The sequence below is a fragment of the Ornithorhynchus anatinus genome, chromosome 4, assembly GCF_004115215.2.
Source record: "Ornithorhynchus anatinus isolate Pmale09 chromosome 4, mOrnAna1.pri.v4, whole genome shotgun sequence".
NCBI classification, from domain to species: domain Eukaryota; kingdom Metazoa; phylum Chordata; class Mammalia; order Monotremata; family Ornithorhynchidae; genus Ornithorhynchus; species Ornithorhynchus anatinus.
This window is the reverse complement of record NC_041731.1, coordinates 66,481,068-66,506,456: the sequence shown is the minus strand read 5'-3', so window position 1 is coordinate 66,506,456 and position 25,389 is coordinate 66,481,068. Positions and strand designations below refer to the sequence as shown.

General features: G+C 42.7%; 1 protein-coding gene across 2 annotated transcripts in view; it reads left to right on the top strand.

Moving 5' to 3' along the window:
- LRP12 (LDL receptor related protein 12) overlaps positions 1–25,389 on the top strand; it is a 114,694-nt gene that overhangs the window by 67,413 nt on the left and 21,892 nt on the right. For both annotated transcript variants that reach the window (XM_029062913.2, XM_029062912.2), the window contains one exon: positions 22,221–22,356. In XM_029062913.2, the coding sequence (XP_028918746.1) occupies positions 22,221–22,356 (136 nt within the window). The remainder of the gene's footprint in view (positions 1–22,220; positions 22,357–25,389) is intronic.

Below are 25,389 nucleotides of genomic sequence, written 5' to 3'. Positions count from 1 at the left end.
GCCTCCAGGCAGCTTGCAGAGACACTCTCTAAAGCAGAAGCTCAAGTTTATCAGGCTCCGTTCCACTGCCTTTACCAGAAATTGACAAAGTACATCAAGCCAGGTCATTTTCTTCCAGGCTGGCTTTAAGCCAACTGCTTCTGTCCAGGCTCCAAGGCTGTTGAGCATGCAAAGAGCAGTCTCGAGCAGCATGGCTCAGTGACAAGAGCCTGGGCTTGGGACTCAGAGGTCGTGGGTTCTAATCCTGGCTCCTCTACTTGTCTGCTGTGTGACCTTGGGCAAGTCACTTAACCTCTCTGTGCCTCAGTTACCTCATCTAGAAAAATGGGGGATTAAAAAATGTGAGCCCCACGTAGGACAATCTGATTACCCTGTGTCTACCCCAGAACTTAGAACAGTGCTCTGCACATAGTAAGCGCTTTACAAATACCATAATTAATTAATTACCATTATCCCAGGAGCAGTAGCACATGGAGATTCCTGAGGTCACCCCTCTAGACTGTAAACTCATTGTGGGCCAGGAACGTGTCTACCAACTCTGTTATATTGTAATCCAGAGAAGAAGCAGAGTGGCTCAGTGGAAAGAGCATGGGCTTGGGAGTCAGAGGTCATGGGTTCGAATCCCCACTCTGCCACTTGTCAGCTGTGTGACTTCGGGCAAGTCACTTAACTTCTCGGTGCCTCAGTTACCTCATCTGGAAAATGGGGATTAAGACTGTGAGCCTCACGAGGGACAACCTGATTACCTTGTATCTACCCCAGCGTTTAGAACAGTGCTCTGCACGTAGTAAGCGCGTAACAAATACCAACATTATTATTAATCCCCCAAGCTCTTAGGATAGTGCTCTGTATTTAGGAAGCACTCAGTAAACACCACTGATTGCTATATGTGCTGCTGGATCAGTAAGGTAGAGCACTCCTTCTGGGAGACAGTCTAGTCTAGTCTGGGCTCCGCCACTTGTCTGCTGTGTGACTTGCTTGGGCAAGTCATTTCACTTCTCTGGGCCTCAGTTACCTCATCTGGAAAACGGGGATTAAGAATGAGAGCGCCATGTGGGACAGGGACTGTGTCCATCCTGATTTACATGTATCTACTTAAGTGCTTAGTACAGTAGTGGGCAGATAGTAAGCACTTAACAATTACCACAATTAAGATGCCTCTAAGTAGAAGTGGTGGCAGTTGTGCAGTTTTACCTTCTTCCTCTATACTCCACCTCTTGTCCTGGCAGTGGAAGGACTTGGCCTGTAGCCCTCCGCGCACCTTGAAAACCTGTAAGTGTCCTTGTGGCCAAAATACTTTCCCAACCTTGGCCTCAGCTCATATCCAACCCAAGCCATCTAAACCTGGAAAATAGCCTTTCAACCAGTAAGTGGTCCAGAGTTAGTCATTTCAGTCTTAGAATTCTGGTGAACTCCAAAATAACCTATGGTTTCTGAGTAATTTTAGATGTGATCATTGGGTCTGGGAGTCAAAGGACCCAGGTTGTAATGCTGGTTCTACCCTTGGTTGCTGAGTGACCTTGGGCAAGTCATTTCTCTGGGCCTTAGTTTCCTCATTCGTTAAATGGGGATTAAATCCTCCTCCCTTCCACTTAGATTGTGAACCGCATGTGGAACAGAGACTGTGTCCAACCTGAGTATCTTGAATCTGCCCCAGCACTTAGTACAGTGCTTGGCCCAGAGTAAACACTTAAGAAGTAAAACACTTAACAAATACCATTATTATTACTTTCTAATTCATGAATATGTATTTGCAGCACGATTCATGTTCGGACAGCTTAGTTTCCTGAATTCCACCCCCTATTTTATTGCCCTTGCCCTGAGTCTCACTGCCTGAACACGAGTCTGATGCCCAATGCATCCCCAACAGGTTTCAAAGCTAACCTTTGGGTGGCACAAGGGTTCAGGGAAGAAATTGAAAGAAGATGCAAAGATGCAAAGATTGGGTGGCTTGGTAGTAGCAGCATGTATTGTAAGGTGGACTTTGCATAGAGTAATTATAATAATGATGGTATTTGTTGAGCGCTTACTAAGTGCCAAGCACTGTTCTCAGGGCTGGGGTAGATGCAAGGTAATCAGGTTGCCCCACCTGGGGATCACAGTCTTAAACCCCATTTTACAGATAACGGAGGCACCGAGAAGTTAAGTGACTTGCCCAAAATCACACAGGTGACAAGTGGCAGAGCTGGGATTAGAACCCTCGAACTCTGACTCCCAAGCCCGTGCTCTTTTCACTAAGCCACGCTGCTTGTACTATATCCTGGAAAACAAACAAATGGGTGAGATTTTCACATGGTCCCTAGCCGTAGAGGGGCTCCCAATTCAAGATTGTGGGGAGCAGTTTGGAGACAGGCGCTATGGGGAATATGACACACAAAAAATTGACAGCTCAGGGTGCAACAAGTCCGGCAGTAAAGAGGATTGAGGGCAGGGGAGGGTAGGTCAGTCAGTCATATTTGTTGAGTGCTGAGTGCAGAGCACTGTACTAAGCGCTTGGGAGAGTACAGTACAACACTATAACAAACACATTCCCTGTCCACAATGAGCTGGGCGGGAGACAGACGTTAATATAAGTAAATAAATGACAGGTATGTACATAAGTGCTGTGGGCCTTGGAGGGAAAATGAATTAAGGGAGCAAGTTGAAGAAGGGAGTGGGAGAAGAGGAAAGGAAGGCTTAGGGAGGGAGGTGGGCGGTGGTCTTCAGATGCTGCTGCCCTGGTCTTTCAGAGTCCCGTCACAGCCACAGCTCCTCAATGTTGTAAAATCTGGAGAGGCCCCTCATTGCCTCAGCTGCAATCCCTCACATCCTCAAGGCCCTGGAGAGCCTGTAAGGGCTTGTCATGGTTTCGCTGGTGGTCAGAGAGGCTGAAGGGCCATGGGACTGAAAGGGTCTGGGGAAACACAGGGAAGTAGAGAAAATAGAAACCAAAGCCACATCTCCGTCAACATCTCTTCTTAGGAATTGAAGTCCGGGATTCATTTCCTAGCACATTACATAAATTCGTAGTGGGCAGGAAATGTATACTGTTTATTGTTGTACTCTACTCTCCCAAGCACTTAGTACATTGCTCTGCACACAGGAAGTGCTCTGTAAATGTGATTGAATGAATGAATATTTGATGCATGTGTTTTTACCACAAAATAGTAGGTGTTTACTTTTAGGGAGTCTCATTAGAAAATGAAATTCCACATATATTATACTGTCAATGAAAACTGTATATTGAAATATTTTTCTCATGGGATAATATTTAAAGAAAATTTTAAATACAAGGCCCATAATAATCCCTACTATTTTAGTAATTTTGCATCTTCAAATGAGAACCCTGGGTAGTGAGCCAGTGAGTCATGCTCCTGTGTTTTCAGGGTTGTCATGGCTATTGGACATGAATTCAACTATTTGAAACAAGATCAAATAGAAACAGATGGATTTTGGCAGAGTGGATGCTTGTTTGAACACGTTCATTTTCCTAATGAAAGAGAAATGTTGTGTTGTTTCCTTTTCTCTTTTTATTAAGCCCTTAAAGCCATGAATGAATTTTCTAGACGTGCATACCAGCAAGCCCACCATGAATTTTTGCATTTTAGCCCCCAAATCAATAACCTTAAACTAGTGAAATTTTATGGACTTTGTGATAATAATCTTTCAATTAGAGTGGATTTTGATATGTGTTCATTTATTAATTCTGTTAAATTTAGGGTCAAAGAACCGTTTTAATCAGTCAGTCGATGGTACTTTTTGAGCACTTTGTGCGAAGCAATCTGAACGAAGCACCTGAGAAAGTGCAGTAAAATAGAGTGGTAGACATGATACCTGCCCTCGGGGAGCCTACAATCTTGAAGGAAAGATATTAAAATCAATTACTGATCCAGGAAATAGTTGAGAATCAGGATATTTACATAAGCATTGTGGGGCTGGGGTGAGTAAGCACTTAGTACAGTGCTGTGCATACAGTAAGCTCTCAGTAAATGGAATTGAATTAATAAATGCATAGCAGAAGGGAGCACAGATAAGGGAAATGTGGGCTTGGTCAGGGAATAATAATAATGGTAATTGTGGTGTTTGTTAAGCACTATGTGTCAAGTACTGTACTAAGCACTGGAGTAGATACAAGATAATCAGATCCCAAATGTGGCACAGACTAAGTAGGAGGGAGAACAGGTATTGAATCCCCATTCTGCAGATGAGGGAACCGAGAGAAGTTCCTCTCGTGACTTGCCCAAGGTCACACAGCAGGGAAGTGGCAGAGCCCAGGTCCTCTGACTCCCACAGTCTTTCCACTGGACCACACTGCTTCCATAAGGCCTCGTGGAGGAGTTGTGATTTTTAAGAAGGATTTGAAGGTAGGGAGAGTGGCAGACTGATGGACATGAAGTGGGAGGGAGTTTCTGGTTCCAGGGGAGGCTGTGAGCCACGGGTCGGTAACAGGATAGTCTTGCTCGTGGTACAATGAGTAAGTTGGTTTGAGGAGAGGATCGACTGTGTTGAGTTGTAGTAGGAAACCAGCAAGGTATGCTAGGAAGAAATGAGCAGATTGAGTACTTTAAAGCTGGTGGTAATGCAGAGGTGGGTAGGCAACCAATGAAGCTTTTGAGGAGTGGAGAGGTAGTCAATTGTATTTATTGAATGTTTACTATGCACAGAGTACTGTACTAAGCGCTTGGGAGAGTACAAACAACAGTAAACCGACCGTTCCCTGCCCACACTGAGCTTACAGTCGAGTGGATGCAGACTTAATATGGAGATGTGAGCTGAATGGTTTTTCAGAAAAATGATCCGGACAGCAGAGTGAAGTATGGACTGGAGAGGGTAGAGACAGGATACGTGGAGATCAGCGAGGAGGCTGGTGCATTAGTCAAGGTTGGAAATATGTGCTTGGATCAGCATGGTATTCATTGAGGTGGTGAGGAAGGGCTCAGATTCTTTGAACAGATGTGCTTGCCAATTGCAGCACCTGGCTTCGGTTTTGGTTGTGCCTCCTAGTTTCATGAGCCACTCGTTGCTTCGGCAATATGAGAGTCCTTTCTTTCTGGAATGCAGACCCAATAGGTTTGTCTGCTTAAGTTGCTTTCCAGTATTCTGGTGTTTTACTTTATTCTTTATGGATATACTTCACTAAATCCTTAAAGAGTTGCCTTTGTATCTCTTTGTTTCTGGGTGGTCCACTGGAGTTGACCATTCAGCAGATGTAGGGGTATTTATTGTCATCCAGCATGGCCTACTGGTAAGAGCACAGGCCAGGGAGTCTGTGGACCTGGGTTCTAATCCTGGCTCTGCCACTTGCCTGCCATCTGACCTTGGACAAGTCATGTAACATCTCTGTGCCTCAGTTCCCGCATCTGCAAAATGAGAATGTAATCCATGTTTGCCTTCCTAATTAGACTGTAGACCCCATGTGGGATTTGATTATTTTATGTCTATTCCAGAGTTTAGTACAGTCCTTGGCAACATAATAAGCACTTAACAAATACAACAGTTACCCAATCCATACCTCTATCCCATCCAATGAAGCATCGTTGAGTTGAACAGCATCATTGCTAATGGATTGGATCCTGCGATGCAACTTTTGTTAATATTTAACAAAATATTTAAATGGATTAATAATATTTAATATTTAAATGGATATGGCACCCACCAGAAGGTTGGTTTCTACTTTTATTTTATAAGCTTTCGATTTTGCCTGGTTTGGCATCTCAATAATAATGATTGTTATAATTATTGTGGTACTTAAGTGTTTACTGTGTGCAAAGCACTGTATTAAGCACCAGGGTAGGTGCAAGATAATTTTGCAGATAAGGCAACTGAAGGCACAGTCACTTGACTGTGAAGCGTCTTGCTCAAAGACACACAGCAGATGTGTGGTGGAGCAAGGATTAGAATCCAGGTTCTCTGATTCCCAGGCCCATGCGCATTCTGTCTCCCCCTCTAGACTGTAAGGTCAGTGTGGGCGAGGAACATGTTTGTTATACTCATTCATTCGTTGTGGTATTTATTGATCACTTCCTATGTGCACTGTACTAGGGAAGCAGCATGGCTCCGTGGAAAGAGTCCGGCCTTGGGAGTCAGAGGTCATGGGTTTGAATCCCGGCTGTGCCACTTGTCAGCTGTGTGACTGTGGGCAAGTCACTAAACTTCTCTGTGCCTCAGTTCCCTCATCTGTAAAATGGGATTGAAGACTGTGAGCCTCAAGTGGGACAACCTGATTACCCTGTATCTACCCCAGCGCTTAGAACAGTGCTCTGCACATAGTAAGCGCTTAACAAATACCAACATTATCATTATTATTATTATTACCAATTGCTTGGAATGTACAATTTGGCAACAGATGGAGGCAATCCCTGCCCAACAATGGGCTCATAGTCTAAACGAGGGAGGCAGACAGAACAAAACAAGTTATACTTTTATATTATACTCTCCCAAGTGCTTGTACAGTGCTCTGCACACAGTAAGTACTCAATAAGTACGATTGAATGAATGAATGAATTCCACTAAGCTATGCTGCTTCTCTTCTCATTGTCACCCGACACGTGACAATCTTCCCAAACACATGCTGACTTCCTTGATTCAATTTTTTTTTTACCATATGTGATATTGCCATCTGTTGTTACATTGTATTCTCCCAATCACTTAGCACAGTGCTGTGCACACAGCAAGCGCTCAATAAATGCAATTGAATGAATGAATGAATAAGTAGAGCTTGTGCAAATGGCTGAAAATTAGATTCCGCTCCTTGCTTATAGATGCTATTGAATCAGGGTGCTTTACTGTTGTTCATGACTTTAACCATGGAGTTTACTTTCTTTAGCATAGAAATGAAAGTCAAGACTTACTGTTTTAGCTGTTATCTATGCTTCATAGGGCCTCTTCCTTCATGATGGAAGCACATTATCAGAAGATCACTGCAGTGTTCTTTGTTTCTGCAACATTCCCTCTTTGCTGATAAATAAAAGCCCTTAATTCACTCAGTCAGTCATATTTATTGAGCACTTACCATGTGCAGAGCACTGTACTAAGCACTTGTGAGAGTATAATATAACAGTATAACAGACATGTTCCTTGCCCACACCAAGCTTATAATCTAGAGGGGAAGACAGAATAAATTACATATGTGTCAACATGTCCTTTTGTTAAAAGTTATCCTTTTAGCTTCCACCTTTGGTTCCACATGTTTCTTAGTATTTGAGCTGAATATCCCATTACAGTTTTTTGTAAGCCTCCATATTAGAGTAATGGTGTCTTTTTTCCATTTGAAAGGTGGAAGATAATATTGGGGATATCAAATTGATTTTTCACTGACTTGCTAAACTGAAATAGTTGTAATTTATCTTTCCAATTTGATGAGGTCGGATCAACTTTTTTTTTTCCATGTTTTGATATCACTACCCATTTGGGTATTGAAGTTTCCCACAGTAATCAGCCTGTTAGGCTCACTATACTACTACTACTACTACTAATAATAATAATAATGTTGGTATTTAAGTGCTTACTGTGTGCAGAACACTGTTCTAAGCGCTGAGGTAGATACAGGGTAATCAGGTTGTCCCACATGAGGCTCACAGTTAATCCCCATTTTACAGATGAGGTAACTGAGGCACAGAGAAGTTAAGTGACTTGCCCACAGTCATACAGCTAACTCTAACTCCTCTTTTGAGAGCCTTAGAGTTTGGGGGGCGGCCGGGGGCGGTTTTCCCAACGTTGCTATGTCCATGTAATGTCCATGTCCATGTAACAGATAATCCTGATTATCTGTTTCTGAGACTTTTGACATTGCTCATAACCTGTTGAGTAGGAAGTTTCCCAGATGAGTGGAAACATTCAAAAACTAGATATCCAGCCTTCAGGCTGCATTTTCCATCCTAGCTGAAGAGAGTAAGGTTACTATTTCAACCATGCTTTACCATGTGGGGATGAATAATTGAGATCAAGAATATTCTTAACTCTGACATGACTGGCCATATGACATGATGCCCTTTTTGGTCCCAACTTAATAGTTGCTAAAACCTACGTCTATTGATGTAGACGTAAAATAAAATCAAGTGATTTTGTTACATCTGTGAAGATAATACAGAGATCTTGGTGCCCTTCCCTGCAGTTCTGTCTCTGACTTTCAGCACAGATTGTTTGTAGGGGTGCGCTGCTATTTAAAGCCATAATATATTCCAGCAGCGAATAGACAATGCTATTCTTTAGTAGCCATTTCAGAAAAATTCCAGATAAGATGTTGCCAAAAATGGAAAGCCGTGAGATGCCAAGATAATTACAGAACTCTGATCTCTTACCTTTCAGTCAATCAATCTTATTTATTGAGTGCTGTAAGCCGTTGAAGAGCAAGTGGTTGAAAATGCCTGTTATGGAGGGAAGAAGGGAGGGGGCAAGAGTGTTTTGATAAGATGCAAATGAATGGGGTCAGATGAGCATGTGGAATGGAAGCAGGAGATTTCCTCTAGAGATACTGCTGGGAAGGATGGGAGAGTTGAAGAGGGGACCAGAAGGAAGAGAGACTAAGAAGGGGAAAGGGTGATTTTTTTGGAGCTCAAACCTGATGGTGTCAATTCAAGAGGTCCCTGGTTTATATCCGGGTGCCCCCTCGTCTCGTCTCTCCCTTTGTCCGCTCAACTTTATATATTTTTGTTACCATATTTATTTTGTTAATGAGATGTACATCACCTTGATTCTATTATTTTGTTAATGAGATGTACATCACCTTGATTCTATTATTTTGTTAATGAGATGTACATCACCGTGATTCTATTTATTTGCTATTGTTTTAATGAGATGTTCATCCCCTTGATTCTATTTATTGCTATTGTTTTTGTCTGTCTCCCCTGATTAGACTGTAAGCCCATCAAAGGGCAGGGACTGTCTCTATCTGTTACCGATTTGTACATTCCCATTACTTAGTGCTCTGCACATAGTAAGCGCTGAATAAAACCTATTGAATAAATGAATGAATTCTCTTAATAAAGTAGGTGGCCAGGTCACAGGGGGCAAGGGATGGGGGAGGCAGGGGGACCTGAGGAAAGAGTTAAATGTTTGGAGCATGAAATGAGGAAGGTCTCTTGGAGGGGATATGATGAATCAGTCTTCAAGGGTCCAGAATCTAATCACCTTAAATGGTTCTGACTGCCATGATTATTTCTTCATTAGTTAGCACAAGGATTTTATCTTCTCTTACTGAAGATTATGTGTTTTATAATGCCACATCTTCTAAATTTACTTGACCACAGTTTATTACTAAGTGCTGTACAAACATTGTGCTGTACAATCTCTACAATGTTCCTTCTAGATGATTTGTAGTCTTCCGGGGGTTCTATTGTGGTGTGTTTGGAGCTGTAAATTTTCTCCAAATAAAAAAGCTCTTCTTTTGGTTGCAGTCCGCATAAACCAGGGTTCTCAGCTTTAGCATCTCCATAACCCAATTTACATGTCACAGCACAGGCTTCTGCAAGCCTTTGTGTTATTAATGCGGAGCACTACAAGATGTTGTTTTTTTCACCAGTAGTCTTGTAATCTGAGTTATTTTCATCAGCCATTCTGGTGGAGCTGACTTAATGTGTGGATAGACTCTTGATAGCTGCATGATAAAGCAGTACTTTGAAGAAATGTCCATTTGTTGTTTAAACTGGAAGTGAACTGGGTTTATTGTCCTAATAGGGGAGCTGGGATACTGATAAATAATTCTGCTGGTGCTTTCGTTTCCGTGATCCTAATATTGTATTATTTATGGTATGTGTTAAGCACTTGCTATGTGCCAGGCACTCTACTAAGCTCTGGGGTAGATATAAGCTAATTAGGTTGAGCATAGCCCATGTCCCACTTGAGCCTCTCAGTCTCAATCCCCATTCTACATTTAAGGTAACTTAAGCACAAAGAACTGAAATGATTTGCCCAAGGTCACATAGCAGACAAGTGATAGAGCTGAGTTTAGAACCCAGATCCTTCTGACTCCCCAGGTCTGTGCTGTATCCATTAGGCCAAGAGGCTTCTCCCAGGCATTTACTATAGAGGTCTGCACACAGTAAACACTCAATAAATGCCACTGATAATGATGGTGATAATAGTTAACCATCTCGGTGGTTTGCAGGTCTCTTTTCAATCTACTGGCTGCATTAAAGAATTCCAGCACTAAGTTCTGCACGTAGCTGTATTGATCCAGGCATCCTCCAGATCTCTCTACCATATTATATTCTAATCAGTGAGGAGCCATTGTTTAAGTCTTGGGCATCCAGGATGTCTTTGTTTTGTTCAATAAATGTGAACTGTTTGCACAGTTGCTCTGTGTATGTTGTTAGCTTACCAATATCTTAGGTTTCTGTGATTTTGTTTTTCATAGTTTCACTGTTGAACCACCTATTTTCTGTGGTATTTGTTAAGTACTTACTATGTGTCAAGTGCTGTTCTAAGCTATGGGATAGATAGAAGATACTCGGGTTGGACACAATCTCTGTCCTCCATGGGGCTCACAGTCTTAATCCCCATTTTACTGATGTGGTTACTGAGGCACAGAGGATTCAATTAACTTGCCCAGAATCACACAGCAGACAAGTAGCACAGCTGGGATTTCAACCAAAGCAATCAGCTTTTGGTTCCATTGAGATTGAGTAAACCTGTCTTTCCTTAATCACCGTTCATCTTTATGAGCGCGTATGCACTGACAATGATAATGGCAAATAATGAATCTCAGAGCATGGTAAGTCAATTACTTATCCCTTTAAGCAAATTTGGAAGTCCATAGATTGCAGTTGTCTAGAAATGAATCCATTATCTGACTCTCCCAGATGACGGAGTTTCCCCTGCCACTCTCTTCAGAGGGGGCCTCATCTTCTCCCACTCCCCAGGACTCATCGGGTAAGGGGAAGGAGTTGGCTGGTCTTCTAACTCCCCATTGCCAGTTTCAAACCATCCCACCTCCCCTAGTCCCCTCTTTCCTTTCCTTTGAATCCCATATTGTCTACCTCTACCACCCACTCCAATTATTAATCAATCATCTACTGCCTCTCCCCTCCCCTGGCACCTCGTTCAACTTTCTCAACCATTTAGATCCTTTTCTCAAATTCCTTCTCACTTTTTCCATCCCTAGATTAATCCTTGGAGACTTCAGTATCCATGATGATGTTTCTGACCACTCTTCCAAGGCCCACTTCCTATAACTCCTAAACTTTGACCTCTCACCCCACCCAATCTCATATACTCACCGACTTGGACACATACTCTTCATCAGTGGTATTTAGTGAGCGTTTACTGTGTGCAAAACACTGAACTAAGCACTCAGGGCAATGCAATACTCAATCTCTTCATCTTTAGTAACCCTACGATCTTTATCCTCCCCAACTCTGAAATTCCTCTGTCGGACCACAGCCTTCTCATCTGCCTTCTCTCCCATACACCCTTGTGTTGTCTTATGCTGCCGAGTCTTCTCCGACCCATAGCAATGCCATGGACAGATCTCTCCCAGAATGCCCCACCTCCATCTGCAATTGTTCTGGTAGTGTATCCATGGAGTTTTCTTGGTAAAAATACGGAAGTGGTTTACCATTACCTGATTCTTTGCCGTGAACTTGAGTCTCCACTCTCGACTCCCATGTCGCTGCTGCCCAGCACAGGTGAGTTTTGACTTGTAGCTGATTGCCTTCCACTCGCTAGCCACTACCCAAGCTAGAAATGGGCTGGACATGCCTCCACTTGACTCTCCCTCCCCAAGTCAAGACTGGAAGAGTCCTGGAAACTCTCCAGGTATGACCCTGAGAGGGCTGCCCATATACCCACATCCCGCAAATTTGAGAAGCACTGTGACTTAGTGGAAACAGCACAAACTTGGGAGTCGGGGGCCTTGGGTTCTGCTCCTAGCTCCACCACTTGTCTGCAGTGTGTCTTTGAGCAAGTCACTTAACTTCTCTGTGCTTCAGTTACCTCATTATTTAAAGTGGAGAATAAGACTGGATTCAACCTGATTATCTTGTATCTACCACAATGCTTAATACAGTGTCTGGCACATAGTAAGAGCTTAATAAGTGCCATCTCATTTATTCACAGAGTAAATAATTCTCTGATGATCATTTAATCTTCTCATTCCCTCACAGAGACCCTATATCTTTTGACCCTCTCCAATATCTCAAGTTATCATGCCCCATATGTTCTCCATACCCAATCTATCATCTGTTGAGACACAAATTGACACCCTCAATAATAATAACAATAATTTGATACTTAAGTGCTTACTGTGTGCCAGACACTGTACTAAGCACTAGGGTGATTACAAGCAAATTGGGTGGGTCACAATCCCTGTCCCACATAGAGTTCACAGTCTCAATCCCCATTCTACAGATGAGGTAACTGAGGCCCAGAGAAGTAAAGTGACTTGCCCAAGGTCACACAGCAGACAAGTGGCAGAGTGAAGATTAGAACCCATGACTTGCTGACTTCCAGGTCCATGCTGTATCCATTACGCCTCACTGCTTCTCAGCACCACGCTTTTTACCAAACCCAACTCCCTTGCTCCCGTTTCCCTCTGCCAATCTTGTACCAATAACCCGTAGCCATGGGTCACATCCACACTATGTCACCTCTACTCCTGCCCTTGAGCTGCAGAGTACTGCTGGCAGAAATCCAAACATCAGGCCGACTGGATCAGCCAGCATTCTTAGTATGCTTGGCAAGAGAAGCAGTGTGGCCTAGTGGATAGAGCACCGGCATGAAATCAGAAGGATCTGGGTTCTAATATTGGCTCTGCTACTTGTGTGCCGTGTGACCTTGGGCAAGTCACTTTACTTCTCTTGGCCTCAGTTACTTCATCTGTAAAATGGAAATTAAGACTGCGAGCCCAATGTAGGACATGGATTGTGTCCAACCTGCTTAGCTTGTATCTACCCCAGCATTAGTATAAATAAGCGCTTAGCAAGTACCATAAAAAATTAAAAAGCCCTTTGTTACCATTAAGTATCCTGCCCCTGGACTATATATATGATGGTAAAGCAGGGTTTGCAATACTAAGTGGAAGTTTATCAACCATTGTTCCAGGTCTTCTAGAGACATGCATCTCCTATCCCAAACTGGGCTTTGCTAGACTTCTTCCTGTCTACAGTGAGAAAGGTCCATTGAGTTTTCCCTGAGAGCTACTAGGTCAAAAAACATATGTCCAAGAGATGTGTAAGTGTGGACATCCACAGCTACAGCAAAGCTCTGACACCCTGTGGTTGGCAAGTGTGTACTAAGAAAGATTGATAGTCATTCAGGAAATGTATACATTTCAAGGCCAAACATTTTTATATATATATATATATATATATACACGCACACACAATTGAGCACTTGTTTTAAAATCAGCTCAATTTTCAGTCCAAAAGTAGGATTGTTTTCTAATACAATGGGGCGAAAATAACTCCTCAAATTTCTTTAATCTCCAGAATCATTCATACTTTATCCAGTTAATTGAATTGTAATTGATTTTAACGCACTAATAGAATTAGCAAGATGTAGCTTAATGTAGTCCATTTATGAAAAGAATAATGATGAAAAATGTATTCTTAATACATTTGCAGATGATAATGGAGCCGTTCTGATTTTTATCCAACTTCATGGGTTCCCAGAAGGGAGGTTAGGTAGGCTTTTTATGGACATAAAATTTTCCCCAGGGTAAAATTGCATCCTGAAGTGCTTTCAGACCTCCAGTGAAAGCCTCTAATAAACAAATCTGTGTGTTTGCGGTATTATGGAAGTATGGCCTTGCTTTCTGTGTACCTATCAGAGCTAGAGGGCCAGTAACTCTTGCATGACCGTACATCAGCAGTGAAAATGCTCTGCCTCTGGTTTGTCAGTGCCTTACTGGTCACCGGCAACTATTCCACCCTTAAATAGGAAGTCTGGTTGGCCTATTGAAATGTGGGTGGCAAGCACTAGGATTGGTACTGTCCCAAGCGCCTAGTTCAGTGCTCTGCTCACACTCAGTAAATATGGTTGATTGATTGATTAAAAGAGTAGGCAGGAGGGCAGGAGAGAGCCTCAATCATCACTGCCAGAATCAGAATTTAATTCCAACTTTCGCTTTTGCTAGTTGCTGTAATATGGCATTGTAATTTAAACCCTGCAAGCTAATCTTGGCTTCTTTTGGAAAGACGGGTCATTTTAGGATTTGTTAATCCCTGTCAGAGATGCACTGCTCATATTGTACTTTTACCAAGCATTTGGTACAGTGCTGTGCACACAGTACACACTCAGTAAATACCATTGATTGGCTGATTGCTTTACAAAAGTTCTGCCACTGGCAGCCTGTTAGGTTTTATCCTGACGATCCTTTGAAGGAAAACAATACTGGAATAATAAGCTCACCCTAGGTCCCAGAATGGGCTCGTATGTAGATTTCCTTGGGGAAATTTAGACAAGTATACATTGTCCTGCAGTATTTATTAAACAAGTCAGCCTACCTGACACTAACCCCCTCCTCCCCACCCACTTATTCTGCACACTTTGTCAACCACATTTATTGAGCACTTACTGTGTGCAGACCACTGTACCGGTAGGCTTACTGGATAGAGCATGGGCCTAGGAGTCAAAAGGACCTGGATTCTAATCCTGGCTCTAACACGTGTCTGCTCTGTGAACTTGAACAAGTTACTTAACTTCTCTGTGCCTCAGTTCCCTCATCTGTAAAATTGGGATTAAGACTGTGAACCCTTCCCTGGGATGGGGACGGTGTCTAACCTGATTATCTTGTATCTTCTCCACCCTTTGGTACAGTGTTCATTCATTCATTCAATAGTATTTATTGAGCGCTTACTATGTGCAGAGCACTGTACTAAGCGCTTGGAATGAACAAGTCGGCAACAGATAGAGACAGTCCCTGCCGTTTGACGGGCTTACAGTCTAATGGGGGATACAGACAGACAAGAACAATGGCAATAAATAGAGTCAAGAGGAAGAACATCTCGTAAAAACAATGGCAACTAAATAGAATCAAGGCAATGTACAATTCATTAACAAAATAAATAGGGTAATGGAAATATATACAGTTGAGCGGACGAGTACAGTGCTGTGGGGAGGGGAAGGGAGAGGTGGAGGAGCAGAGGGAAAGGGGGAAAAGAGGGTTTAGCTGCAGAGAGGTGAAGGGGGGGTGGTAGAGGGAGTAGAGGGAGAAGGGAGCTCAGTCTGGGAAGGCCTCTTGGAGGAGGTGAGTTTTAAGTAGGGTTTTGAAGAGGGGAAGAAAATCAGTTTGGCGGAGGTGAGGAGGGAGGGCGTTCCAAGACCGCGGGAGGACGTGGCCCAGGGGTCGACGGCGGGATAGGCGAGACCGAGGGACGGTGAGGAGGTGGGCGGCAGAGGAGCGGAGCGTGCGGGGTGGGTGGTAGAAAGAGAGAAGGGAGGAGAGGTAGGAAGGGGCAAGGTGATGGAGAGCCTCGAAGCCTAGAGTGAGGAGTTTTTGTTTGGAGCGGAGGTTGATAGGCAACCACTGGAGTTGTTTAAGAAGGGGAGTGACATGCCCAGATCGTTTCTGCAGGAAGATGATCTGGGCAGCGGAGTGAAGAATAGACTGGAGCGGGGCGAGAGAGGAGGAAGGGAGGTCAGAGAGAAGGCTGACACAGTAGTCTAGCCGGGATATAACGAGAGCCCGTAGCAGTAAGGTAGCCGTCTGGGTGGAGAGGAAAGGGCGGATTTTGGCGATATTGTAGAGGTGAAACCGGCAGGTCTTGGTAACGGATAGGATGTGTGGGGTGAACGAGAGAGACGAGTCAAGGATGACACCGAGATTGCGGGCCCGAGAGACGGGAAGGATGGTCGTGCCATCCACGGTGATAGGGAAGTCTGGGAGAGGACCGGGTTTGGGAGGAAAGATGAGGAGCTCAGTCTTGCTCATGTTGAGTTTTAGGTGGCGGGCCGACATCCAGGTGGAGACGTCCTGGAGGCAGGAGGAGATGCGAGCCTGAAGGGAGGGGGAGAGGACAGGGGCGGAGATGTAGATCTGCGTGTCATCTGTGTAGAGATGGTAGTCGAAGCCGTGAGAGCGAATGGGTTCACCGAGGGAGTGAGTGTAAATGGAGAACAGAAGAGGGCCAAGAACTGACCCTTGAGGAACTCCAACAGTTAAAGGATGGGAGGGGGAGAAGGCGCCAGCGAAGGAGACCGAGAATGACCGGCCAGAGAGGTAAGAGGAGAACCGGGAGAGGACGGAGTCCGTGAAGCCAAGGTGAGATAAGGTATGGAGGAGGAGGGGATGGTCAACAGTGTCAAAGGCAGCAGAGAGGTCAAGGAGGATTAGAATGGAGTAGGAGCCATTGGATTTGGCAAGAAGGAGGTCATGGGTGACCTTAGAGAGAGCAGTCTCGGTAGAGTGGAGGGGACGGAAGCCAGATTGGAGGGGGTGCCTGACACATAGTAAGTGCTTAACAAATACTACAATTATTATTATTAATGAGCTCACAGTCTAGAGGGGCAGACAGTGGTATAAATACATTATAAATACGTAACTGCTCCGATGCTGAGGGGAGGTTGAAGAAAGGGAGCAAGTCCTACTGCTAATGTGTATGCAGTAATAATATTTATTATGAACCTACTGCGTGTAAAGCCCATTACCGAGAAGCCCCTTGGTCTAATGGCAAGAGCACAGTATTTGGAGTCAGAAGGTGTGGTTTTTAATCCCAGCTCTGCCACTTGTCTTCTGTATGACCCTGGACAAGTCACTTCACTTCTCTGTGCCTCAGTTACCTCATCTGTAAAACGGGGATGAAGACTGTGAGCCCCATGTGGGACAGAGACTGTGTCTGACCAGATTACCTTGTGTCAACCCAATGCTTAGAACAGTGTTTGGTACATAGTAAGAGCTTAACAAATGCCATAATTATTATTATTACTGAGCACTGGTAAAGATATACACAATTGAGATATAGTCAAAGTCCCTGGTCCCCAAGGACTTTCAATCTAAGATGAGCAGGAGGGGCGGAATGGATAACAGACACATGAGGCAAAATGAAACAAAAATATGAAAGACATGGATGATGATAAATACAGTTGGATTTCAGTTTCTTCATGGCTCAGACCGAAGTACACAGAAGTCATAGGCTCAGCCATGTCAGTGGCTTTCATCCTGAAAGTACTGGTGTTTGAGTCCTTCCCTGGCTGGACTAAGGATCAAGGGCCAATAGTAGTCCCAATGGCACTGGGGGGGCAAAGAGGATGGCAACTGTTCTCCCTCTCCAGGGACCCCAAAAATGGAGACCTCCAAAACCTCGAAAAAAAAGTATTCATATGTTTTCAGTTTTCGTTTTCTACTTCTGGGATGTGAAATGTGGGGTTGGCGTGTATTTTGTGTTATGATTCGGGCCAAAATATGTATGTGTGGTAATTATAACAATAATAATATGTTGGTATTTGTTAAGTACTTTGTGCCAAGGACTTGTGCTAAGTGGTGGGGTCAAGTTAAGATAATCAGCCTGGATCCAGTCCTTCTCCCATATGGGGATCACAATCTAAGTAATCACTAAATAGTTTACAATTAATATAATAAATATAAAGCCCAAATTTTAGAGTGAGTGGGAAATATATAACCGTTTACTGTTTCATCACCTGTACATGTAACTTTGTTTAGCCTCTCTCCTAAAATATGTGTGATGTTTGGGTACAAGTGAACAGGCTGAAGTGTTCATTCAGTCATATTTACTGAGCACTTCCTGTTTGCAGAACATTGTACTAAGCGCGAGGGAGAGTACAATATAACCATAAATGGACATATTCCCTGCCCGTCATGGTCTAATACTCTAGAAGATGAGCTAATCAGCTCAATGTGTTTGAAATAGCCATAGCAAATCTGAGTAATCTGAAAATAGTGGTCTTTTACAAACACACAAAGCAGACACACAAACATACTAAGAAGCAGTGTGGTCTAGCAGATAGAGCACAGGTCTGAGAGTCAGAAGATCTGGTTTCTAATCCTGGCTTCACCGTTTGTCCATGTGACCTTGCTCAAGTCACTTATCTGTGCCTCAGTTACCTCATTAGTAAAATGGGGATGAAGATTGTGAGTCCCATGTGGGACTGGGACTGCATCCAACCTGATTAGCCAGTATCTACTCTAATGCTTCACATAGTGCCTGGCACATTGTAAGCACTTAACAAATACCATTAAAAAAAAATGGTTTTCAGTGCTCGTCTTGGCTCCTCTGCTATTTGATTTTCACTTCTTCATTATCAAATATGTCATAACTGCAGCATCCAGAGTCTGATCTACTTATATAACATGTTTTCTGGATACAGTAAGTATTGTTTGTGCATAAAAGTGTGTTAGTTTTTGGCAGTTCCTGTTTGCCAAAGCTTTCATTCAGCCATGAGGTAACTCATAGCTATGAGAAACAATCAGTTTAGTTACTCACATAAAATCACTAGATGTAAACCATTGTTTTTATTTTAAATTATAGAGCAGAAGTAGTAATTATAAAGTGTTGTTACGAAATCACTTATTTTGAATAAGTACATAGAGTGATGAGATATTTTTCTGAGCATTCCTCCTGGATTTGTACCTTTTAAAAATATTCCTATTGCTATGGTATAAGAGCACCACCTGTAGGTTTTCCAAGAAATTAAGATAAAATTTTAAAGTGCACATCATCAGTGGAATATTTTCCCATTTTTCCTGAGAATTATTCAAGCCATCTCTCAAATGTCAGTTCACTGCTACTTCTGTAATCTCGAAAAGCGGCAGTTTTTTATTCTGCTGCAGGTTTTCACTAATCATCATTAGACCTTTGAGCTGTGTTTTGCTCTGTGTTTAAGTCGAATATGTGTCACAGACTGTAGCTGGCAGTGATTTTGTTCAGTTGAATGTAGTAAATGATTCAGAATTCCAACATTTGAATAGTACTTTTTAGTCTTCTTAGATTTTGAAATTGTTTTTTACTACATCATTCTAGAGTGCTCTAGTGTGAGAGAGAAAAAAACAGAATGAACACTGAGTCATTAGTTGTAATTTTTATTAAATCGTTAAAGGACAACAGACCACAGGAATGTTCTGTAGTTTGTTGTTAGTGTACTTTGAGAGTCATATTTTTCAGCTTCTTTCTTATAAAGTAGAACTAGTGGAACTTGTGTGAACTCTTCCAGACTTTTATTATAAACTGCACTCAAGAATGCAAAGGCCCCTCAAAGGCTACCTTTTCCATGAAGCCTTCCCCATCTAATGAGGGAGATGACATAAGTTTTGCAAGTAAACTGAAATTGACTTGAACTGCGGTCATTTCCAACAGACTACCGCTCTCCCCACCTTCAAAACCTTATTGAAGGTACATCTCCTCCAAGAGGTCTTCGCCACCCAAGCCCTCATGTCCCCCATCAAGCCCTCGTGTCCCCCATCAAGGCCTTCCGCCCCACCCCCACCCTGAGGCCACCTGACCCCCACCAAGTGCTCATGTACCCCACCACTCATGTTCCCCTCAAAACCCTCATGTCCCCTGCCAAGGCCTTATGACCCCCCCACCAAGGCCTCATGTTCCCCACCACTCATGTCCCCCTCCAAATCCTCATGTCCCCCTCCCCTTCAAGGCCTCATGTCTCCCGCCAGGGCCTCATGTTTCCCACCAAGGCCTCATGTCCCCCCAACAAGGCCTCATTTCCTCCACCAAAGCCTATTTCCCCTACTCCCCCTCCCTTCTGCATCACCCTCGCACTTGGTCCTGTACCCTTTGGGCACTTAATCATCACCATAGTCCCTCAGTACTTATGTACAAGTTCATAATTCATTTTTATTAACTCCTGTCTCTCCCTTTAGACTGTAAGTCTTGAGCAGGGAATGGGTCTCCCAACTCTTTTGTATTGTTCTCTCCCAAACACTTAGTTCAGTGCTCTGCGTGCAGTAAGAGCTCAGTAAATACCATAGATTAAAAATTGGTTGATGGATCTCCACTCAGTACAAGTCACATAACAGGTGCAGCGAGGACTGCAGGGGTTGGGCCAGTGTTCCCTGTCTACACCAGGAGGGGACAACCTCCTACCCCCAGGCCCTGCTGACAGCTGACCCTTCGGTGGTCACTGGTTTCAGCCACCTCTCTTACTTCACTCCTCCCCACGGTGTGGGCTGTGGGCACAGTGTTGTCTTCGCTGGTCATTTGGTGGTCAGTGTTTTCAGCCTACCTCTCTCACTTTACTCCTCCGCATAGTGTGGGCTGTGGGCCTGGCATTTTCTTCACAGTCGACCAGCCACCCCCAACAGGCCGTTTGCCTCCAGGGCAACAGGAGAATGGTGGGTGCCTCCTGCATTTTAGTTAGCCATTTTTTTTTCACAATCAAAAGTGGGTGGCACTTCCACCCAGTTTGTAAGTCCCCATGGCAATTTTTCACTTACTGAGTGCACTTCCTGAGGTTTTTTTATTTGTTTTTTCTTTGCGACATGTATTTACATTTGTAATAGCATCTAGTATAGTCCTGAATTCTAGCACAGTCTTGTATGATACATCTAACATTGTCTTACAAGAATTTAATTATCCTAAAACATGGGAGTTGAATTCTCATTAATGCCTTGCTTTAAGGAAAACTACTATTACTGTACAACTCAGAGTTAAATGCCTCCCACTTGTATTTGAACACAAGCCACTTCTTTCAAAACTACATCATCCTGTATATGGGCTGACATGCATTATCAGACTAAAGTTTTCTAACAGCGTTGTAGCCAAGATGCTTAGTGAAAACACCTACATTATAATACAGTTGGGCATGCTATCCTTTTATTATGTTTGTAGGAGCAATAATCAGGACCCCTGTTGAAAGTGGCAGAGTTTATTGGGTTGGGAGGATGTGTGGGGTTTGGCATTTTTGTTGTAAAAATTGTGGTGTCTTACATGAAATTCATATTATAGTATTGGAATCAGGTAGCTTACACAACAACGGCGTAGTGGAAAGTGCACAAGACTGGAAATCAGGAGGCCTAGGTTCTATTCCCACCTCTGCAACTTGCCTACTGTGGGATCCTGGGCAAGTTACTTGAGCTCTCTGTGTCTCAGTTTCTTTATCTGTAAAACAGAGATGAAATCTCTGTTCTCCTGCCCACTTTGACTGTGAGCTCCATATGAGACAAGAACTCTCACAGATCTTGTATTGTGTCTACCCCAGTGTGTGCCATATAATAAGAGAAGCAATGTAACCTAGTGGAAAGATCACTGGCCTTGGAATCAGAGGACCAGGTTCTAATCCCAACTTCCCACTTTCCTACTGTGTGACCTTGGGCAAATCACTTCATTTCTCTGTGCCTCAGTTCCTTCATCTGCAAAATAGGTATTCAGTGCCTATTCTCCCTCCCACTTAGACTCTGAGCAGCACCAGATCATCTTGTAAGTTACTTCACTTCTCTGTGCCTCAGTTACATCATCTGTAAAATGGGGATTGAGACCGCGAGCACCACGTTGACTAGGGTCCGTGTCCAACACGATTTGCTTGTATCCATCCCAGTGCTTAGTACAGTGCTTGGCACGTAGTAAATGCTTAGTAAATACCATCATTATTATTATTATTATTATTACCCCAGCGCTTGGCACATAGTAAGTGCTTAGCAAATATTATTATTATTAATAATAATAATAAAATCACACATACAATCGAAGGAAGAAAAACTTTTTAACTCAGGGTAGTATTTTTCCAACACTGTTTACTTGTTTTTTCATTGTAAGGCAGAGCATGCAAATGATCGTAGTTGTAACATGTATAACCTCGTCTTTGACTATTTCATTTCAGGAATCCTTTTTAGAGCTTTGTGAAAGCAAAGACCCACTATTGTCCTTGTAAGATATTTTAGTTTTTCCATTCGTCCTCTTAGGTTTGAGCTCGTTGTGGGCAGGGAACACATCTACCAACTCTGTTACAGTGTACTTTCCAAAGTTCTGCCGACAGTAAGCGGTATATAAATACAATTGAAAATTTCAAACAAATGCTGTCCCATATTGTTATTTTAATTACATGGTTCACTGCATAGTCAAAACAGGCAGGCAGATTTTCACGCTGGATCAGGAGAACCAAGGAATTTGAGATAAGTATCTTCATATTAGGCACAAAATGGACATTTTTTGGGTTTTTTTTTTTAGTTGTCATCTTGTGATCTGGTGAATTTAACAAACTATCTGATCTTCTAGTGAACTAACAGCGCCATTTATTGTTTTTGATTAGATCTTTGAAGGTGCCTTTTAGTAGACTTCAGTTCACTTTATATGGTGTTTAAAATATGATTAGTTAAGATTGCTTTCAATATCTTTCAGCATGTGGAGAGGCTCCAGAACAAATTAGAGCCCCAAGTGGGATAATCACGAGCCCAGGCTGGCCTTTTGAATATCCTGCCAGAATGAACTGCAGTTGGTACATACGAGCCAACCCAGGAGAAATCATTACTATAAGGTAATTTAGGTGCCTTGCTGTGTGGGGAATCACTGCTTCTTGTCAAATGTACATTATTCCTAAGGGTATCCACTCAATATCTAGTAATGGAATATTACAGTTGTGGGTGGGCTTATTTTAAATTACAACTACTAAAAGAGTATTTTTTTTACACTTTTTGGTCATTGATCTTTCTCTACAAATAATTAAATGGAGCTATGAATCTGATATAATATATGGAAATATGGACAGTAATGAATTTATATGTAGTATTTGCAAAGTCTGAAATTAAAGTGCTAATGGTGGAAGGAAATTTCAGAAAAAAATGTTTAACAATAGACATGAGTTTAGGATTCCAAAAAAGGGAAGTAAAGAAATCAACAAAGTAAAATTGATTTTAAAGAACTAGATATCAATACGTTTAGACTATTGTAAATGAGTTTGGAAAGGGAAGTTCAGAAGCAATAATTTGAACCTATATCACCCGTTTTTTCGGGGGAAAAAAGTTTGGGTTTAGTAAAATGTCTGGAGTATGTAATGCTCTCACATTCTGTTCATACCTAATTTGTTATGTATTTGAGAAATTTCATACGCCACCTAAATTTTGAATGGGTGTACTAGCAACAGTCTGGTACAAGAGAATCTAAGATAATCTAAATAAAGCATAGATAGTTCCATATGAATATTTAACAGAGTGACTGGCATACTAAATTAGAGTGCAGCCCCAAAAGCTTACAATATGAAGGAGAAATGTTAGCCAAACAAAACCAAAGATATACAGGTCCACATTTATTATGAGAGAACAGAAGCCACCCCACCGTTCAGAGAACATTATTCCTTGAAAAAGCTCCATTAGCAGCAATACCTGAGTATAGTAGTAATAATGGTAATATGTATTGAGCACTCACTTTGTGCAGTTCATTGAACTAGGTGATCAGAAAGTAGAGAATAGGAGTTTATACTCTAAGGATGGAGACGCACCTTAAGTAATTACAGAAATAATCAAATAATTGAGTGTGCAAATGAAGAGAGGATGTGTAGGAATAATTCTTAAATTCTCAAGTTGACTGATGGATGTAGACATTTTACGGTCTTGGGAAATTGAGGATGTGAAGATTTTAGGAGAGCTTTGAATGAGGGGAGAGTCATGGCAGGGTGTGGAAGGGCCATTGGAGCCTGGGAGGGAATGGAGAACTGGCACCTTCATCACTTCACCTACCTGTAAGACTTCTAGACTGTAAGCTCATTGTGGGCAGGGAATGTATCTGTTCATTACTATATCGAACCTTTGCAAGCACTTAGTACAGTGCTCTGCACACAATAAACACTCAATAAATATGATGGAGCTTGGGCCTGGGAGTCAGAAGGACCTGGGTTCTTATCCCAGCTCCACCACTTGCCTTATGTGTGACCTTGGGCAAGTCACTTAACTTCTCTGTGCCTCACTTACCTCAACTGTAAACTGGGGATGAAGACTGTGAGCCCCATGTGGGACAGGGACTATGTCCAACCTGATTAACTTGTATCTACCCCAGAGTTTAGATCAGTGCTTGGTACATGGTAGCTCTTAACAAATACCATAGTTATTATTATTATTATTGACCACTAGGTTGTGTGATTAGGTAGTAGCCCAACTTGTGCTGCTGTGATGATCTATGTGCAAACATAAACGCTTAGATGCCCACAAGTGAGTTGGGGAAAGACATCTTTGCCTCCCCAGCTTGCTTATCTCAGGTTTCCGCCATGACCTGACAGTTTCCATTTAGAGCTAAAAGCACCCCACGTGGTAGCTCCATATTTCTTAGCTCTTTAAAAGTTTGCCCCCTCCCAATTCTCCTTCTCCCTCAACCTAAGGAAAAATCCCATGCTCCCTTTTTGCCCTCCACAATTAAGATGACAAGTTGGCTCCCTTACATATTCTCATTTGTAGGCATTATTTGAGCATGCTTGAATAAATCTTTGATTTTTAGCAGGAACTGAATAGACAATTTCACAATTGTGTAATTTCCCCAGCCAGAAGACTGTGGTTTCTTCTAATCTGCACTTACACAAACTCAGTTTACCCATAGATTTTTCATGCTTCTCTAGTGTGTAGGAGACATTGGCTGCAAGCTTCAGTGGTTTCTGCTAGCACAGCAAGGAGTACATATTGCTGATCTAACACAGCACATTTGTCTCAATGTGGTATATCTGAATAGAGTTCAGTTTCTTAGTCAACACACTTCACCATTCAATAACTGCTGTCTTTACTCAATACTCCCTCACTACCCTGTTCTCTTTGTTCCTCCTGACTTTATTTCTTTAGGTTAATGTCTCTCTCTTCCTCTAGACTGTAAGCTTGTTGTGGGCAGGGAATATGTTTGTTAATTGAAATATTGTACTCTCCCACATGCTAAGTACAGTGCTTGCACACAGTGAGTGCTCAGGAAATATGATTGACTTACTGAGTGACTCCCATCTCTGCCCCCTCACTCACACTGTTCCCCTTTGTTGTAACTCCTTCCCCACTCCATACCGTGTAGGTCTTAGCTTCAAAGTCCTCCTAAAATCCCCCTTCCTTGATTAATAGTGGTGGTATTTGTTAAGCACTTATTATGTGTCAAGCACTGTTATAAGCTCTGGGGTGAATAGAAAATCATCAGGTCAGACACAGTTCCTATCCCACATGGGACTCACAGTCTTAATCCCTATTTTGCAGGTGAGAGAGCTGAGACACAGAGAAATGAAGTGATTTGATTTGAAGTGATCCTTCTGACTTCTACGCCCGTATTTTAGCCACTAGGCCATGCTGCTTCCCTAATGGCCAGCACCAAAGTCTCATCAACCCACTAGCCATCTATAGCATGCATAACCTTATTTCTGCCCATTCTCAGCACTCTATTCAGTTGTATTTTCAATTATTTCTTCCAGTAGCTGTATTTATAAATATTTGACGTCCGACTCCCCCATTGAGGTGGAAGCTCCTCATGGGCCAGGAGTATGTCACTTCTTTCTTTAACGCTGCCAGCTGCTTATTTCAGTGCCTTGCACCAATTGAGTACTCTCTAAACACCA